Here is a 19,841-nt window from a genome sequence, read left to right on the forward strand (position 1 = left end):
CCTGTGGTTTTCTTTCAGAATCATTTTAGGAGAACATGATGAAGCAGGTGGATGCAGGGATTAAGTGGAGGTGGTCATGGTTGACATTGAGGTTAAAGCGGAGCATACGTTTCCACTATGGGATGCTTTCAAGACAATACATGAAATAGGTCATACAAAGTGAACATTTTAGGTACTTTTACTTTACTGGAGCATTTTCAATTGTCTATACTTTTACTGGATAGCCTTCTATCCAGAAAGATCCCCGGACTCCCTAGAGACCGGACATACCTCCAGCCTCCTCTAGCAGGGCTGTGTTTTCCCTGCTCTCGCATCCTTGTCACTTTTTCCACCCGGAGGCCGATTCTACAAATGCCTTCTAAATCAGTAGTTCTCACACTTTCACGATTTTTCCAAAACGTTCAAAAATAGCAGATGTACAAGCTCGCAGCATGGCACGAAGCGACACGCTGCGAGCTTGTAGATTTGCTATTTTTGTAATGGCCAACGCTAAAATCTAAAATACCACAAGATGGTTTCCCGGTTTTAATGGGTTAACCAGTTTGCATGGCTGCTAATGAGCTTGTAAATAATCTCTCTCTCTCTCTCTCTCTCTCTCTCTCTCTCTCTCTCTCTCTCTCTCTCTCTCTCTCTCTCTCTCTCTCTCTCTCTCTCTCTCTCTCTCTCTCTCTCTCTCTCTCTCTCTCTCTCTCTCTCTCTCTCTCTCTCTCTCTCTCTCTCTCTCTCTCTCTCTCTCTCTCTCTCTCTCTCTCTCTCTCTCTCTCTCTCTCTCAGCCCCTCTTGCATTTTATGTCCTGACAATCTCTCTCATCTCTGTCTGAAGGTCCTGCACTGCACAGGCCACATGCGACCCCTCGGAGTCGCCACCAGCGGTAGTGGTGGTTCAGTGTCGCCCCCTGGTGGCAATGTGATGACACTGCTCTGTGAGCCCATCCCTCACCCCTCCAGCGTGGAGTTCCCCCTGGACACCAGTACTTTCCTCACACGACACTCCATGGACCTCCACTTCACTCACTGCGAGGGCAGGTAGGCCTAGTTGCACACACACACACACACACACACACACACACACACACACACACACACACACACACACACACACACACACACACACACACACACACACACACACACACACACACACACACACTCTTCCTCGATAAAACTAAATGTGTTCAATAAAACTTTTCCACCCTGAGCCATGTTGGATGAGATTAGTTTATTGTTCCCTGTGGGGGAATTCAATAATCATGTCAGCAAGTAAATTATTAAACAATTATATGTTGTATACATGAGTAGTTAGCTAATACATAACCATAATAACCAGCTGTAATGGGGACCCCCGTGGAAGATGACGGACCCCTTCGGTGGTGTTGTTTTTTTCATGAAGGTGGTTGCTTGTTTCTGGCGCTTGTTTTTAGAAAACCTGGCATGCCAACCTGGCATCCCAATGGCGGCGGCGTGTTGTTTTGCCTCGGTGGTGCGCACGGTAAACGGTACGAAGCTGTTTCCCCTTCCGTTTTGTCCGAAATGTGGTGAGTAGAATTAATTATGTTGCGACGTGGAAACAGTGTCGTGAGCAATGAGAGGTGCCCTACGCCACCCGTAAAATCGTCGCGTCGGCCGTGGCTACTGTGTTGGCAAGATGTGGTGTGTCGGCGTTGTGTTTATTCGATTACAGAGCTGTGGCTATGGCGTCAGCGGCGCGCGGAAGTGACTTGCCGTTTATATAATTAGATAGGCTATTTGATATATAGCCGATCTACAAGCTCACAACGTTGTGAACAGGTAGGAAGGAATTGGTAAAGCGTGTGCACTTTGTGAGAAGTTTTATAAGGTTTTCAATAGGGGGCGAGCCTAACTTGTTTGCAATGTTTTTTAAAAAGCTATACCCTTACCTAATACCATTCCAAAAATCTAAAACTTCTCACAAAGTACACTTATAATAGATGCTAGCTTTACCAATTCCTTCCCAGGTATTCCTTTCAACCAGCCTCAAGGCTGGTTCAAGGCCGCAGTGTGAATCCGCCCTCATACTGTCAATGTAAATCCGTGCATAATGACACGGTATTAATACTGTCAATGTAAAGCCGTGCATAATGACGTGTAGATTTTAATGACAACAGGCCTACCATTCCCTGACAGATACTGCTCCAAAAAGTCCTCGAAGCTTTTTGGAGTTTCCAGCGCAGCCCAGACATGGCAGAAGTGGTAATATGACACAATGTTGTCCTTTGGGTTCCACATTACATAGATAACCTGCCATTAAAAAATAAATAATAATAATAGCCTACCGCACAGCAACACCAGTGAACATGAGGTATTAAGTCAACCAACGGGTCCTCTTACTTTCCCCCTCTCCTTCAATCCTGGAGGCGTGAGAGTCGGGGTGAGGTGAGAGGCAAATAACCGAGGAGAGGGTCGTAAGGAGTAATCTGAACGACCTTCCAAGTATTCCAGCCATGGCATTCGCTCCAAGTTGTTGGGATAAGAAACAGAAACACCTTCATCTAACTCGTATATGGAAGTGATGATTTGCTGAGTCCATATAGTGCCTGTGTATCAAAATGTTCAAAAAGCTTTTGAGACATTATTAAAAGCCTACAATGGGTCATTTTGGTATCTTAGCACTTAAAGTACAACTCACTAAACAGCCAGTCCAAATAGAAATAAGTTTGTCTCACTCACCAGATTTTGGGTAAGTGACAAGAAAGACGTCATCATCACGAATGCCAAACCACTGAAGAGAATCGATGTATTCAGCAGTTGTGCAACCAACTACAAAATTATAGTTTTTATACCTACAGAGATAATCTGTGATCTGCTCCATTTGGAACTTTTGAATAAAACAAAGATTTGCCATACATAGGTGACGACAGTCCACATGTAGACTGGAATTTGGACCTTTGTAGTAATAAATGCTGAACTGATAAAGTATCAAATCAAATCAAACTTTATTTATGTAGCACGTTTACAACGGCCAAGCCAACTAAAGTGCTGTACATGGTGAATAGCCAAAGAAATCTTAAAATGACACAGATGCGTTCCCGGTTTTAATGGGTTAAGACAACTAAACGGCGCTCATCTCTCCTTCTCTCCATGTCATTGTCTCCAGGGTTACAGAGTTAGTGGGCTACCAGCCGGAGGATCTGATTGGTCGCTCAGCCTACGATTACCATCATGCTCTGGACTCTGACCACATCAATAAGAGTCTACATACCTGTAAGTTCTCTGTACAGGTCCAGTGTGTGTGGTGCTTGGCCCACTCCTTTTCTTACCCGCTACACACCAACTCTATAGACCCCTTATCAGACAACGTCACGCTGATTAGAACCAGTATGCGCACGCAGGCCGGCACCAAATGAACCCCACCGCTCATAAGATGCAATTGAAATGTGGTCACTGCACTCACGTGTAAAAATGCATCCCATCAAACTTTCAGATGCTGTTTTTCTCCCAGTGTGGAGGAAGAATACTTAAAAGGCAATACCACTTTGGTAGAGGTTTGGGTTGTGTAGTTACCTTGCCATGATGTAACTCCAAATCTGGACAAGAAATCAAAAATAGTTGTTCCAGAAATTGATAATTCAAAAAGTTTTACCGTACAATGTAAGTCAATGAAGAGCATATTTCGAATTATCAATTTCTAATCAATGGAGCAATCATTTTTGATTTCTTGTCCACCTTTGGAGTTACATCATGGCAAGGTAACTACACAATCCAAACCTCTACCAAAGTGGTCTTGCCCTTTAAGATTTTTACTATGATCTCTCGCTCTTGAAATATATAATCCTTGGATTCTGTTGTGTGTAAACAATAATAGCGATTCAATTTCAATTCAAAGGGCTTTATTGGCATGAGAAAACATACGTTGCGATTCAAAGCAGTTTGCACCCAAACCACACCTACTGTCACAAGATCAGAGGGAGCGCTCTATGATCATGGCACCAGAGTCTGCTTGGCTTGCGCAGCTGCAGCCCATCAAGCCTAATGTATGTGGTGTCCCGCGAAGGTGTCGCGAGCAGAGAACGGCAGAGAATAGCAGACCTCCAAGCTCACACCTGTCGCATCCGCAACTCGGTTGTGAGCTTGTATGTCAGCTATTCTCGGCGCACAATACGATGTATAATAATACGATGTATAATAATGTATAATGTATAATAATAAGATGTCAGGGCCGCGAAAGATTGGTCCAGACAGCACTGGCCTAGTCACTCTGCACACACGTCATGCGAAGTGCGGCCCCTCTGGCCTCTCCTCTCCTCTCGGCTCCTCTCCTCTCCTCTCCTCCCTCCCCGCTTTGCTTTGCGGCCCTAACCTCTAGTCCAGGCGTCTTCAACAGGGGGTCCGGGACCCCAAGGGGGTCCTCAGAGCTACTACAGGGGGTCCGCCAAATCTTTGTGTGATAGGATTTCGTTTTTTTACCTTAACCACTTGAACCCTAGAATTATTTTTCTGAGGGGAACATTAGCCGAAAATAGCAGATCTCTCAACGCCTCGCGTAGATCGGCTATTTTTGGCAAAGAGGCTATAGGTGTAGAGGGAAAAAAGAGCAGACTAAGTAAAAAAAACCTCTTTAATCTGAAACACAGTTTTATACAATATAGAGTAGGGGGTCCTTGCTTCATCTCTCTCTCAGCTAGGGGGTCTTTGGCCTGAAAACGTTGAAGACCCCTGCTCTAGTCCCAACCTCCCAACCTCGGTCACGTGATAAAGAGGTCAGACCTCCTGTATCTGGTTGCTATGGCAACCTGCCAGATCAGGCTGAGGGTCTGATAGGCAAATCAGAGAATCAATCAAGCCGAGAGTCTGATCACTGATCGAGGTGGGGTAAGATGCCTAAAACATAGCCAGAGCTCTGATCAACAGTCTGTGGCGGGTCTTGGAGGCATGTGGAGTGATCCTGTGCTTCCCGGACGAACTTTCGGAGCTTTTGTCAATTATATAGTAGTAAGAAGTAAGATGTCTCGCATGGGTGCGCCTCACTAGCCAACACACAAGAGGAGGTTGAATGAACTGAAACCAGCGCTCCCCAAAACAACAGGTTTGGGGATCTGTTGGGAATTAATTACATGAAACAGGCACCTGTGCGTCCAGTCTCAATGTTTGACAACAAATAATTGGTCTATTCACCACAAAATAGCTGCCGATCTACTTGGCTCACAGCACCGTTGCAATGCACTTAACATTTAACTGAATGCAATTCTATCATGAACGGCTGCTTTCTCTAGTGTTACTCTCTTTTGTTTTCTGCTGGAGGCAGTCAAATCTCCATGGTAACGTCTCACTTGTAATGTTACTGAATGATCGTATGGAAGACTGACTTTACGCAGTAAGCTTACAATAACAGAAAACAAAACAGACTAATATTGAGCCCTGGGGGACTCTAGTTAACCATATGTGGCTTAAGTGGTTAAAGGGATAGTTCACCCCAAAAATGTTTTGGGAGACTTGAATTCATGGATATTTCTTGTTTTTGTCGCATTCCTAAGACAATAATTTGATGACCAGTGGACCGGTAGGCAGCGGTTCCGGTAGGAGATACAAAGGAGACACTTTGTGTCTCCTACCGGAACCGCTGCCGGTCATCAAATTATTGGCTTAGGAATGTGACAAAAACAAAAAAATATCATGAATACCATGAATTCAAGTGTCCATGGGGTGACTAATCGATAGGGAAAAAAAGTCATTTTGGGGGTGAACTATCCCTTTAATCTGGATCGATTGTCTTCGTCTCTCCATGTCTCTCCTCCTCTTGTCTGTCATTTCCACGCTGTCCAAAGTATTGTCAAAGGGCCAGGTGAGTACGAGGCACTACCGTTTCCTAGCAAAGAGAGGAGGCTTCGTGTGGGCAGAGACACAGGCCACAGTGCTCTACAACAACAAGACGTCCCAGCCTGAAGCTGTGGTCTGCCTCAACTTCATACTCAGGTACAAACATCAGTCAGAGCAACGGTTCTCAACCTGTGGGTCGGGACCCCCCCCCCCACATGATTTCGGGGGGGGGGGGGGGGGGGGTCCCCAGATGACAGTGAAGTGATGATTTAACCCTTTGAGGCCTGAGGCGATTCTTAAAAATGTTTTCTAAATCCTAACAGTTTTTTGAAAAAAAATCGAAACGTTTTTTTTTTCAAGATTTTTCAAAAATAGCAGATCTACAAGCTCATAGAGCGGCACTCGGTGCCGCGCTATGAGCTTGTATATCTGCTATTTTTGAATAGCCAAAGAAATATAAAGTGACACAGCGTTCCAGGTCTTAATGGGTTAAGGACTTCTAAGACCTTTTTAATACCTCAAATTATTTTTGTTTTTTCTAATTAAAGAAAGACCATTACTGCATCAAAAGTAATCAACAAATACTATTAAAAGAAACTGGTCAAACATTGGCCAAATTGTCAAATAATATAACAGTATATGTATATATGTATATATATATATACACAGTATTTATCTGTGGAACCGAGTCAAACTAAATTGAATGCCTCAACTCCTACATTCCAAGTGCTTACCGGGGTCGGGGTTCCCCAGTTCAAATATGATTATTTTGGGGGGTCACGGCCTGAAAAGGTTGAGAACCACTGATTCAGAGGACAGGGGCTCAACTCTGACCTGTCCAAGGAAATGTAGCATCTATGTAGTAAATGTACTAATGCCTGCCTTACGCCACATGACCTTTCACGCGATTTCACTGTTACGGACACATTTGCAATGACAATTGAGTAAAATCATGAGAGTTTTGCTAGAGTGTTGACGAGCTCCTGTCATCTCGATCGTTTGGTGTAAGGTGGTCGAAAACTCAGTCCAAGCTGTCTTAAGTCAGTCTTCTTCTTGTCTTGACATTCCAATAAACTGAAACATGTTTAATATTATGTGAGGTCTTTATTCTTGGTGCGTACTCATGAAACAGGAAGCAGCTAACCGAGTAGATACATTATTTTTCAGAATAAACCACCGCACACACAAGCATATCTGCGTCCAAAAGCTGCTTCTGGTTCTGCTCCATTGTTCAACAGGTTTACTTCAGGTACATTTCCGCCAGGAGCATGATGTGGAAATAATCTCATAAGGAATCTAGTTGCAGTCTTGCAAATTGTGACCCTGCAAAATCGTTTGTGGCGTGACACCCTCGCTCGAGTCTAAATCAATAAGAATGGATGTTAAAGTTTACAAGGAACGCAAGCAGATGAATGTGCCTCATACTACTGTGCTATTCCCTAGGATAGGTGATGTAGCAAAAATGTGGCACGGAATATGGAACAGAATTATCTGAGTCTACTTCATGTCTAGACACAAAGGTATACCATTCCATATTCTACTCATATTTTTTGCTAACCCTAACCCGAGGAGCATACATAGTACACTGAAAGTGTAAGTCAATATTGCGCTGTATAATTTCCATATACTGTAGGCCTGGAAAATGGGTAAATTATCGTGGAAACGTTTTTAAAATGAATTAGTAAAATGTGTGGGAACCCTGTATAGTCTCTGACTAAAACTGTGATTTATGAGTGTTGTTAGATTTGAAAGAGTGTCACTCTGGTCTTCCCTCTCTCTCTCTCCACCTTCTCCCAGCGTGATAGAAGAGCCAGATGTTGTGTTCTCCATGGAGCAGACTCGTGGTGTGCAGCCGAAGGTGGATTCAGAGTCACCAGCAGCCCCGACGCCAGAGGAGACGGAGAGCTCCAGTCCTTCTGACTTTGTTCCTGACTGCCAGGACAGCCAGGATGAGGAAGCTTTTCCCAGGCCCTGCAGTACTGTGGAGCTGTTCTGTAAACTCCAGGAGAACCCTGAGGACCTTGTTCTGCCAAAGTCTAGAGATACTGTACCATTGACGGGTGATTACACGCACACATGCACACGCACGCGCACACGCAGGCACGCGCAACAACTCACGCACGCACGCACGCGCGCGTTAATGTTCTGGTGTGAACTTTTTCAAGTGCTTTGCTCCACCGAAAAAGCATCTCAACTTATCACTGTTAAAAAGGCTGGTGCTTCCTTCAGAATCATTATTTAACGCGTTTTATACCTAGGCTATTTTCAAATAGCCTAGGTATAAAATAGGGCTAAAGTGGTTAAAGATGGGGTGCCATGATATTTTGCAACCCTAAAACCTGATCATAAGGTGTTATTATTATGTAAGGATTTTTTTCCCAAAAAAAAGTGTACAGTAAGTGTTAAAATGTTGTTTTTATGTAGACACCACCAGTTCATTAAGGATACCTGGTTTCACTTAGCACCACCCATCTAATCCAGTCCCTCCGCCTCCTCCTATAAGACCACCCACCTGTCCTAGTCCCTCCCCCTTATCACAAAAGGACTGCCCATGGTTCTGCCCATTTGTTTACAAAATGGCAGAGGGAGGACAAATTGGAGCAATACAGCCCTATATGTTTGAACCTGAATCTGGTTCAGATGAAGAGGAGGAAGAAGAAGAACTACTACTCCACAACCGCCAAAATATGGATGTATCAGAATGGTAAGAAATGTTACAGAAAAGCAGGATTCATTATCTAAAATGTGGCTAAGTGTCCATTATCTTTAGCCAATTGTGGCAATGGATATAATACTAACAAGTACTATAGTCTGGTTGCCCTGTTAGGGCAACACAATAATGCCATTCCTTTGCCCAAGCAGGTGTTCATGTGGTCTCTGTCGGACCATGCCTACAAATAGAGAGAACAAATGTTGTCAGGAGATACCACTGGTATGTACTGGTTCATGTAAAAGGTGACAATACATTGTCACGGGTAGCATCTTTGTCCTAGAGATGATGCACTGAATATATTGTATAACATATTATAGAATATGATTACAATATCAATATGGTGTCTTTCCTAAATGTATGAAGGTTGTGGCAAAATTGAACCAGCTACCACATCCTCCTAGATGCATGTCCCTACACCCTGGTTTGGAGCCGGTTTGCCTCAACCCCTTTTCACTAGAAAATGCCCTCCAAGTGCACAGGGCATTTAATGGACCCCTTGATGATGGCAGAAGAATGAGAAAGTAAGAATCACACAGTTGTCAGTTGTCACATGTTGTCAATCTCAGTCAAAATGTCTACATACATTTACATGTATACATTTTGCTAGATAACCCTTTTATTGATGCCTATGGAGGAAGGTAGGTGTCATAGCAACAGCAGTGAGAAAAAAAAAGAAAAAAAACCAACGGACACCTAGTGCCCATGCAGAAGGTCATCATAAATGAATATATAAAAGTGGTTTGCTATCTAACAGGCAACTGTTTTCCCCAGGCGCTGCAGGTATTTGGCGTACCGCAGCTTCACCAGCTGGATACATGGGTATAGAGCGTCGCAGTTCCCGCCCACTTCCTGGTGCCGGGAGTAAATACTCAATGCATTTTTACCATTGACTTTTACAAAAATATTTATATAAACCAGTAAGACTCCCTAATCGGGAGATAAGCGACCGTAGGTCACATGTATACAGAAGAGGGCTGTAACGGCGATTGGTTCGTAGTTGTGTGGGCAATGGATAGTTTTGTTTGGTGGTCTAAATGTGGGGGTCCTCCACTGGGGGCGCCACCACTTTTGCATCCGTTCTGGAGCACCAGGACTGGGTGGTCCCCGGGAATGCCCCGTGAGCAGCCCCGTTGGGGTGGTCATTTGTTAATTTGTCCACATGTGCTCATTTTTTACACTTGGGGGTCCCCGAGGCAGCTGGGGGTCCCTGGAGCTCCGGGGGTCCTTGGAGGGTGTAGTTTGGCAGGTAAGGAGTGTGTGTGCAAAATGTGGCATGGATCGGGGCAATGGGTGCGGAGATATGAGCAGGGCAAAAGTGTGACGTGTGTGACGGAGTGACGGAGTGACGGAGTGACGGAGTGACGGACGGACACCTGGAGCAGCTTTCTGTAGTAAGTGCGACCTACGGTCGCAATTAATTTAAGCCTAGAATCAAGCTATCCAGGATAGCGGTGAATCATGACCATAAAACGTTTGATTCTGTGAAAAAACTTTTTGAAAACGGCAAAACAAAGGTTATTTATTAAATATAGTATATCATATCATATCATTAAATATAAAATAAAATAAAAAACACAGAAAAAAATGTTTTATGGTCATGATTCACCGCTATCCTGGATAGCTTGATTCTAGGCTTAAATTGATTGATATAAATATTTTTGGAAAAGTCAATGGGAAAAATGCATCGAGTATTTACTTCCGGCACCAGGAAGTGGCGGGACTGCGATGCTCTATTTGGGAGTGGGAAATCGGAAGGTTACACAGGTTACACCTGTTTACTTATTTAGACTTTACACATTCCATGTTCCATTTTACATTTACCTATTCCCTCTGAAGATGGTACAATAAAAACATATTTGAACAGACTTACTAAACGTTGGCTGCTTCTTTGTTGGTCTTAGAGAATATTTCCCCTTCTTATATTTAGGGTGCCAGATTTGGTAGTTAGGTGCGCCGTTCTTTCGGAGTAGCTCTCGTCTTTTATTTTCGTTTTGGTGCATGGCTGCAAGGTACAGCCTGGAAGGAAACAAAAAAAGGTTCAAACATTTTATATTATACTACAGTAAGTGTTTGCACTACTTCATCATAGCAGTCAATATGATTACCTGCACAGCATCCCTCTGAATGCAAACACTACAATGCAGTAACCTACAGAGAATAGTATGCAACGTTTTGGGTGGTGTTTAGTACTCTAATGTAGGCCTACCCATTCCTCCTTATAGTGCTATCATCATTGTCTATTAGGCCAAATTGTTGATGTTTTATTGTATAATAATTATGTGTTTCTGTTTTTTCTAGTAAGAAATACCTAACCGGAAAGCCTCATCAACCCTTGCTCAAATCCCAAATGCTCATGTGTGCAACGGATAAATAAAAGGCTTAAACAGAACCATCAGTTGTCATACATTCTTACAGATGTGCCATGGTGATGTTCAATATCCTGTGAACCATGTAGAACTTTATCTTACAATGACTATGGTATCCATTACATCAGTGACATTATTTATAGCATCACTGCACACATTTTACTATCATTACAATGCATGTGTATTCATTCAACCTGACATTCCCATTAAAATGGGCTTTGTATTCTTTCCATACATCCCCTTACTTAAAAATGGAAATATAAGCTACAGTATATTACAGTAGGCATATGCATATAAAACGTCTAACTAGATGCTCTCATAATGTATTCATCAGAGCCATTTCCACCTTGATAATACACTTGTTTGCAGAGGCACAGATAATTTGTCTCTTTTTTATTATATTGACAAACAATCACTTATGCTATGTATCTAATCCAACTGAACTAGCTCTGGCGACCCTAACGTTGGCTGTGACTGTATGACTCGAGTTGGTCCCGCCCGCGTCGGTATGTTCTGCCGATTTATTGTAAAACGTTTACCTTCTGAACATGGTATGAAAAATGAAATGAAAAAAAGCTAGCCGTAACCTACATATGTCTGTTGTTCCGACGGCGTGAAACAACGCATCGATGGGCTCAAACAACCGTTTAAAACATTAGTTTGTTGGCAGCCTGCGTTGAATTAACATGGAGGCTTGTCCCTGATCGAACTCTACGCCATGTTAAACGGCCATGCGCGTTCACGACCAGCACTGTCTCTGCACGTTGAATTCAACGAAGACCGGCACAAAACCCCTGTTTAAAAGGTTGTTTCAACCCATCCATTAATTTCTTCACACCGTCGTAACAACTGACGCCTGTAGGTTACCGCGACTACCGTTACATTTTCCATACGATGTTCAGAAGCGATTTTATCGACGCTGAACTAAATCCCACAACTAAACGGTGGGGGAGGTCACAGACACAAGGCTATGTCAAACCAATTCATGCTCCTAAGTCATTTTATTGGGGCTGACGGATGTTTTTACTTACCGGTAACGCTCCTGAAGTGCTGCTTTCTGTGTCTCCAGGATAAATCGTCGGAATAGAACCTGGCTTCAGTACTTTCCTGTTTGCAAATCCCATATTGACTTGCACTAAGTTGGTGAAGCAGTCATCAACAAAATGGGAACTACACACCCGAAGCCTGGTAGAGGGGGCTGAGGGAATAATCCTGTCTTTATAAATGAAATTAAGCCACTGATCACGTTTGTCCGTGTCAATGGGCAAAGTGTGAAACGACTGTTTGATAGCTGTCACACAGCAGTTAGGCATAGAACAACCTGCCATGGTCACACACACGTGTGTTTGAGGCAGCTCCGCCCACAAAAGGTTGTAGTATAAATGACAATGATAATGAGGGGAGGTGCGGTGGGTGGGTATGACTTTGTTACGTCAGTATGTCGCTGTTTTTGGATTGGCACGTTTGACTCTCAACGATTCAGCCTCCAGGACGAAACTCCAAATAGTCAGAGAAGACATAAAACACCATAAAGCTTCCACCGGGGGGCTTAATGAAGTTCTATCAACCTCATAGACACATGAAAAACAGAAAAAGTGTAAAAACATGGCACCAGCTCTTTAATGTATGTTTTATAATGTAATAATTTATATCTGCAAAGTAACTAGTAACTAAAGTTTTCAAATAATTGTAGTGGAGTAAAAGCACAACATTCTATGTAGTGGAGTAGAAGTAAAAGTATAGACAATTGGAAATACTCCAGTTAAGTAAAACTACCTCAAAATTGTACTTAAGTACAGTACTTGAGTAAATGTACTTAGTTACTTTACACCACTGGGTACGTCATGCACAGCGTACCTAAAGCTCTGTCTGTGTTTGTCTCCCAGACTTGGTGGAGCTGTCCTTCGCCTCTCCTCCCAGCCTCACCACCTCGGTGCCAAGCTGTCCTCAGGAACTGTGCTCTCCAGAGCTCCGTGAGCTGCTCTCTCCCATCTTCGACACCCTCACTCCTCCTCCGTCAGCATCGCCAGTAACAGCCTCCCCTGAGCCAGCACCGGTAAGAAGAAGCCAGACTCTAGATCATTGGTTCTCAAAGTGGGGTCCCGGGAACCCCCAGGGGTCCTTGGGGGAGGTACCCTGGGGTCACCAGCAAAATTAGTTGATAAAGCGTCACAATCATTTTAACCCCTTTATCCATATTTTATTCTTTGGCTTTTCAAAAATAGCAGATCTACAAGCTCATATCGCGGCACTCGTGGAGATTTGTGCAAATCTTTGAATATATATATATCTTTTTAAAGCGAACATTTTTAACTCCAATCTTTGCTTCTGGGGGGTCCCTGGAACAAAAACATTTTTGGTCCGCGGCCAAATACATATCATTTTGGTGGTCCTTGACATGAAAAAGTTTGAGAACCACTGATATAGATATTTGCGTCTTTGTTTTGTTGTTTACGACCCCCGGTTCGACGAGCCATTAACGCTCAACCCCCCCCAAACAGGCTCAAATAGTCCATATGTCATAACCGGATGTGACGTTTTCGACAATCGCTGATCGGGCTTAAGTACGATGTGATACACGACTACGATGACTGTTCGTCACCCAGACTAAAGAAAATAGAAGTGGAGCTCTCCGTTCGTTTTTTATACCGTGTGAAAAAACGTGTTTTTCCCTATTCTGGCCGAAAATGACCGGGAAAAAAAAAAGAGAAACGGAATCTGCTTCATGAATCCGGAACCTGGTGAGTCTGAAGGAATCAGAAAACGAAACTGATGATGAAAAATAAACAGAACAGCGCGATCACAGTAAAAAGTAAAAACTCGGGATTTCTCGTTCTGGCACTGAGGGCATTCAGAAAAAACTTGTGATAACTCGGGGCTTGGCACTGAGAGAGTTAAGAACAGATAAAACTACAATACTGATATGCATGTGTGGGGGGATTATACTGTATATTTCGCTCTGTATTTATTTAGCTTATTTTTTTGTTTGTTATATCTATGATAACTTTGTGTAATAGTCCATGGGACGTTTCGTTGTCACGTTAAGAGACTCTGCCTCCTTTTTCTTATTTTGAAATGAAATGATTGAAACGGTCAGCTCATCTGCCTGTCCCTCCCTGTCCCTGTTACAGCCCCCCAGTGAGGAGCGGAAGATGAAAACAGATAAAGTTGAAAGGTTCTTTGCCATCTATCCAGAAGACAGCCAGAGGATGGACGGAAACACGTTCCACGTGGGTGCTAACCACGCACGCACGCACACACACACACACACACACACACACACACAGTGGTGAGCTGTGGATTTTTGAACTAAGGGTACTGTATTTTATGACGTCACGCACGCGCACGTGCGCGCACATAGCCACTCAGCTCAGTGCTAGTTGAAATACTGTATTCAACATGTGATTATTAATGTACTCATATGTATTATTATTTTGTTGTATTGTTGCATTGTTAATTTGTTGTTTTTATTTTTGTTTCAAATTAATTATTTTATTTTCCTTTTCATTTTGTATAAAAGCCCTTTACATAGACTCACCCACACATAAGTAGGCCTACTTAAAATAATCAGACAACTTGTCTTTGTCTTGTCTCAGAGAACTGGGTCCTCTGCTAAGCGATCCCCTTCACACCTTGCAGTGCAGAGATGTTGTCTGTCATTGTGAGAGGAATGTAACACATTCAATTCAATTCCGTGTCTTTTCTCGAGTAGCCTAATGTTATGCAAAGCAGCCAGGTAGACGCTATTGAGACGGCGCGAACCTTGAGAGGCTATTGTTTTTAAACGTTAAGGCGTTAAAGACCGCCGCTGACGGTGCATGCACGCGCGCCCCCAGCTCCCACAGTGTCAGAACTAAGGGTACGCCGTACCCCCCCGTACCCCCTACAGCTCAACCCTGCACACACACACACACAGTAACCAGACCATTAGTTTTATTGGGGTGATTACATTTTCTCCAGCATAATTGAGTGATTTTGGTACCATGCAGATCAATGTAATTTGTGATTATTTGAGGGTGTTATAGTTACTGGGCAAGCAACCTAGTGTTTTTCAGTGAGCGCCCACACCGTGGGTAGTGTTGACAGTGAAAGTTGTTTTCTGGAAATAGCAGCAGTGAAACACTCCTCTGTCATTCTGAAATGTAGTAAGGAAATAGGCTTATTCTGTGCAGATCAGTAACGTAACATCCAGGTGGGTCATGGTAGTCCCCAACGCCCCAAATCAGTAGCCAGATACAAGACGTTGAGCTGCATGTTTTTTGGAAGCTCTGGTGCGGTTTAGCCCATTAACCCATTAAGACCTGAAGCCGATTCTACATGTCTCCTGAATCCCAACAGTTTTCTGAAAAACATATGTTTCTATATCAGTGGTTCTCAAACGTTTTCATGTCAAGGACCCCCAAAATTATATGTATTTGGCCGTGGACCCCCATCAAAATATTTTGTTCCAGGGACCCCCCAGAAGCAAAGATTTGAGTTTTTAAAATATTCGCTTTAAAAATATATATATTCAAAGATTTGCACACATTTTCACGATTTTTCAAAAATAGCAGATCTACAAGCTCGTAGCGCCGCACTCGGTGCCGCGCTATGAGCTTGTAGATCTGCTATTTTTGAATAGCCAAAGTGTAAAATAAAGCTTTGTAGCTCAAATCTAAAAATGACCGATACTACAAATGCCTTCTAAATCAGTGGTTCTCAACCTTTTCGTAATTCTAAATGAAAAAATGTTCAAACACTTGCGACACGTGGTGGGTTTTTGAACATCGGACCCAGACATTGCGGGTCCAATGTGACAGTTCTGTCTGTCTGTCTGTCTGTTCTGTCTCACCCTCCACTTGTATCTCCTCAGGACATGGACTTGGATATGTTGGCTCCTTATATCTCCATGGATGATGATTTCCAGCTTACGTTCATCCCCTCCTCCGCCTCCTCCTCCTCCTTGTCATCCACATCGGACCCTCCCATAACACCCATCACCGCAGTGAACAGGAAACGGTAGGTCACACAGTGACACTGTCTCAAAATAGGGGACCAATTTTGAGTCTTTTATGTCCTTCTGATTGGATTTTCTCTGTCATTGGATTTCTTGGAAACGGCATCACAGGAGCAGGTCACATCAGCACACAAAAGGATTGAAGAAATTAGATGCCTTTTATTTACATGGTGCTGGGTAACAGCTGATGACTCTGATGAAGATGCACTTGGTAAATAACCCATTAAGTCTTAATGGGTTATTTACCAAGAAATCTAAAGTGACACAGATGCGTTCCAGGTCTTAATGATTAAGAAATGGAACGCATCTGTGTCACTTTAGATTTATTTGGCTATTTTTGAAAAATCTTGAAATTTTTTTTTTTTGTTTTCTGTTAGTATTTAGAAAACCTTTTAAAGAATCGCCTCAGGTCTTAATGGGATAAATGGTGCATTTCTATAGCGCTTTTATCCAAAGCGCTTTACATAGATTGTTACATTACATTACATTCACCCATTCACACACACATTCATACACCGATGGCGGAGGAAACCATGCAAGGCACCAACCTGCTCATCGGGAGCAATTAGGGGTTCAGCGTCTTTGCTCAAGGACACTTCGACACTAACTCTGGAGGAGCCCGGGATCCAAATGGGAACCTCACGCCTCCCATCCGGCCACTCTACCGGCCACTCTACCCCTAAACCACTGCCGCCCCTTGGCATCGAAACGTTAGTCACTGTTACCCAGCACCTTGTAAATAAAAGACATCTAGGCCTACTTGTCTGTGATGCTCCAGTGTGTCATTCCTTTTGTCCCTTCAAGGAACCGTGAGGGTACCTGCCCTGGACCCCAGTTTGAGAACCACTGGCCTAATCCTTCTGTCCATCTCTCTTTTTCTCTCTCTTTTCTCTCTTTGTTTCTCTGTTTGTCCTTTGTCTCTCCTCCAATAGAACCCACGGCCCAGATGAAGATGCTTCCTTCCATGTTTTCATTCAGGACAAGAGACAGAGACGCGCCTCTTCCCGCATGGAGCAGGAAGTACTCTTTACCATCCGCAACAGATTACTGGTGAGAGAATTATATTAGTAATAATAATAATCTTTATTTAGCACCCTTCTTAACACATTGGGTGCCCGAATTTTATAATGACAGATTACCAGAAATCTCATCGTTGCTGTTTAAAGCTGTAGACTCCACGACGAGCAATCCATGAAAAACAATACATGTGTGCAGGGTGCGTGATGGTCCTGGCTAAAGCCTGGAACGACAACATGTCTCCTGCGTGTCACCATTGCAGAGCGATCGCGCATCGAGAATGACTCGTTTTGCCCACTGTAAAAAGTGAAGGAGATACAGAGGTTTTTAGCAAGGAGATAGAATGGAAGCGGATGGGAGCCAGATTTTTTGGCACGGTGATCCATCTGTCCCTTACTTCTTAGAGTGTTCATGGGTGATTCCAGGGCTGCGCTAGCCCCGCCCTTGTAGAAAAAAAACGTTAAAAAAAACAAAGGTAAAAAAAACGTATATTTACTTTTTTTGGCACTCATCATCACTTTTTGCAAAACTGTATATTTACGGTTTTGGCACACAATGTGTTAACAAGGTTACAGAGTGCTTTTCACAAAGCGATAATGGAAATATTTAAACACAATGAAAGCAAACACAATGAAATAAGAAAAAAATTCAAAGAAGAATAAGCAATAGAATGACATGATTAAGAAAAAAGGGAAATGTTACGTAGAATGTAATCAGTAATCAGAACCAAGCTATGTTAAGGGAAAGTGAGGCTTCCCACCAGAACAAAAATAGTAAACAATTATCTGATATATATATATATATATATTGGGTTTGTTTAATTCATGGGCCAATGCTTACACTGATATTTTTAATACTGGTGAAAAACATTGGGCCCGATCCACTAAGCTGTTTACACCCATATTTGAATTGTAAAGCTTTATGGTCTTAAATGGAGGCGTGGAGCAATGCAAAGGATCCTCCATATGAACGCGCCTCTGACCTTCAGGCAAAAATGAGAAACAACTGTGATCCGCACATATCAGGGATTTACACACCGCTTTGTGAATTGCACGTCGTCTTTTGCTTGGAGAAAATACACCCTCCTTTAGTCACTTAATTTACAAGTTATTTACACTGATATCTACGACCAGCTTAGTGAATCGGGCCCATTGTCTCTACCCTTGCCTTATGGATGCTGTATTCAGGATTGTCTGGTGGAAACTGACCAATCAGATCTGGATTTGAAGCCACACCCCCAGAGTCAGTTGTTGACGGATAGAGACCCTGTTCTAGGAGGCATACAAGGACTTTGTGATACAGCAGGTTGGATATCTCACACACACACACACACACACACACACACACACACACACACACACACACACACACACACACACACACACACACACACACACACACACACACACACAGAAAACCCTCAGTGGTAATTTAACATATCAGCTGAAACTGGCCAATAAAACAAATGTATAGCCACATGAACTCTGCTGTCGCTATTTTGTCAACATTTGTCAGCATAAAGAAAGATATTCATTCATAAATAGTGAAAACTTATAACTATACTGGTGTCCCTCAGGGCTTTATTCTTGGTCCACTCCTTTCTTACCTTTTGCACCAAATGTCTTGGCTGAAAATAGCCGATCTGCAAGCTCACAATGCAACGCGTTGCGACATGTTGTGAGCTTGCAGATCTGCTAGTTTAACTGAATGTTCGCCCCAGGATAGGGATGGCAGGGTTCATGTGGTTAAGCTGTTAAGAAAATACACCCCAGAACCCTGGAAAAGAGAGAAACATTTGAACACTATTCTGATTAGACTTCTCTTTCCCCCTCCCTCAACCTCCGTCCCACCCCTTAGCTCTGATGAGAGACATCTTCACAGCCCGCCCACCTGACTTACCGCCTCTCTCTCCTCTGACTTGATGGAGCACCTGTCAATCAAGCTGCTAGATGGGCTGCTCTGCTGTGAGAAAGTGAGAAAGCCATCAGTGGATTCACACACATACGGCAAACTAAACGCAAACTCATGTAGTATGTGAATACAGACTCCATCACATGTGCACACACACACACACACACAAGAACTCTCACTGTACACAGTCCTAAAACACTACATTTGGTTGCTTATAAGGCCATGTTGAACAAAGATAGTCGCGCTTCTCCAAAGGTGGAAACTGTGGGATTTGCTAATCAGTATATTACTGTGAAAGAAGCGCTGACGATGACTTTTAAATAATGCCAAAATGGGCTACCTCCTTTAACCTGTTTGTTTACACTATATGTATCGTCTTCATGACAAAAAAATGGATTTTACAGTAAGATCGGCATTTTCACTTTGTGTCACTTAGTCAATGTTTTGTTTTAGTTTTTTTTTGTGGAAGGAGCATATGCTCCTAATAATTATAAAGTGTCAGTTGGAGTCAGTGTGTAGAACAATTGGGAAAATACACCAAGGAACAATATTCAGGAGCATATTGGTGGTCCTTAAGCAACAGACTAATAATAATTCTGAGCTTTTACAGGCAAGATGTACCAGTTGGGTGAGGTTTACACAAGCGAAACACACGATAAGAAATGTTATTCTGATTGTTTATCTTTAACAACTTAAAGCATGGCATCCATATTTGAGCATGTCATTATAGGTGATAATTATTTTAATTGAAAAAAGAGATCTACAAGCTCACAACACGTCACGATGCGTTGTGAGCTTGTAGATTGGCTACTTTATAAAATATTTGGTGACATTTTGAAAAATGTTATAGGACTTAAAGCTGTACAGTGCAAATTTCCCAAAAACTATTTTTGGTCATTACCGTCACTGCAGGCCGTTTGTTTATCACTGCGTTACCCAGAATTCCATTTGTTTTCAAGTGTTTCAAAAAGCGTTCTTTTAATTGTTTTATACGATCTGTGGATCGTTTCTCTTAGCCAGTGGAGCTTTAGTTACCGTGAGCTGTGTTTTCTTTTTCTGTTTT

At 42.9% G+C, this 19,841-nt stretch overlaps 2 protein-coding genes across 2 annotated transcripts in view; one reads left to right on the forward strand and one right to left on the reverse strand.

Moving 5' to 3' along the window:
- The window catches only part of hif1al (hypoxia inducible factor 1 subunit alpha, like), a 33,837-nt gene extending 14,321 nt beyond the window's left edge, over positions 1–19,516 (forward strand). Inside the window, exons 6-15 of the mRNA XM_084064906.1 lie at positions 824–1,026; positions 3,116–3,222; positions 5,784–5,931; positions 7,573–7,835; positions 12,741–12,910; positions 13,986–14,084; positions 15,707–15,852; positions 16,783–16,900; positions 18,055–18,172; positions 18,725–19,516. Coding sequence (XP_083921032.1) covers positions 824–1,026; positions 3,116–3,222; positions 5,784–5,931; positions 7,573–7,835; positions 12,741–12,910; positions 13,986–14,084; positions 15,707–15,852; positions 16,783–16,900; positions 18,055–18,172; positions 18,725–18,789 — 1,437 coding nt within the window. The 3' untranslated portion in view covers positions 18,790–19,516. The remainder of the gene's footprint in view (positions 1–823; positions 1,027–3,115; positions 3,223–5,783; positions 5,932–7,572; positions 7,836–12,740; positions 12,911–13,985; positions 14,085–15,706; positions 15,853–16,782; positions 16,901–18,054; positions 18,173–18,724) is intronic.
- LOC311050029 (amine sulfotransferase-like) lies at positions 2,080–2,830 on the reverse strand (the record flags this gene model as incomplete). Its single annotated transcript, XM_084063996.1, has 3 exons — positions 2,080–2,259; positions 2,350–2,555; positions 2,689–2,830. 3 exons carry the CDS (start codon positions 2,828–2,830, stop codon positions 2,080–2,082), a joined length of 528 nt encoding a protein of 175 aa, XP_083920122.1.
- Positions 19,517–19,841: the final 325 nt, after the last annotated feature.

The sequence above is a fragment of the Gymnoscopelus microlampas genome (assembly GCF_963454915.1).
Source record: "Gymnoscopelus microlampas genome assembly, chromosome: 8".
Classification (NCBI taxonomy): domain Eukaryota; kingdom Metazoa; phylum Chordata; class Actinopteri; order Myctophiformes; family Myctophidae; genus Gymnoscopelus; species Gymnoscopelus microlampas.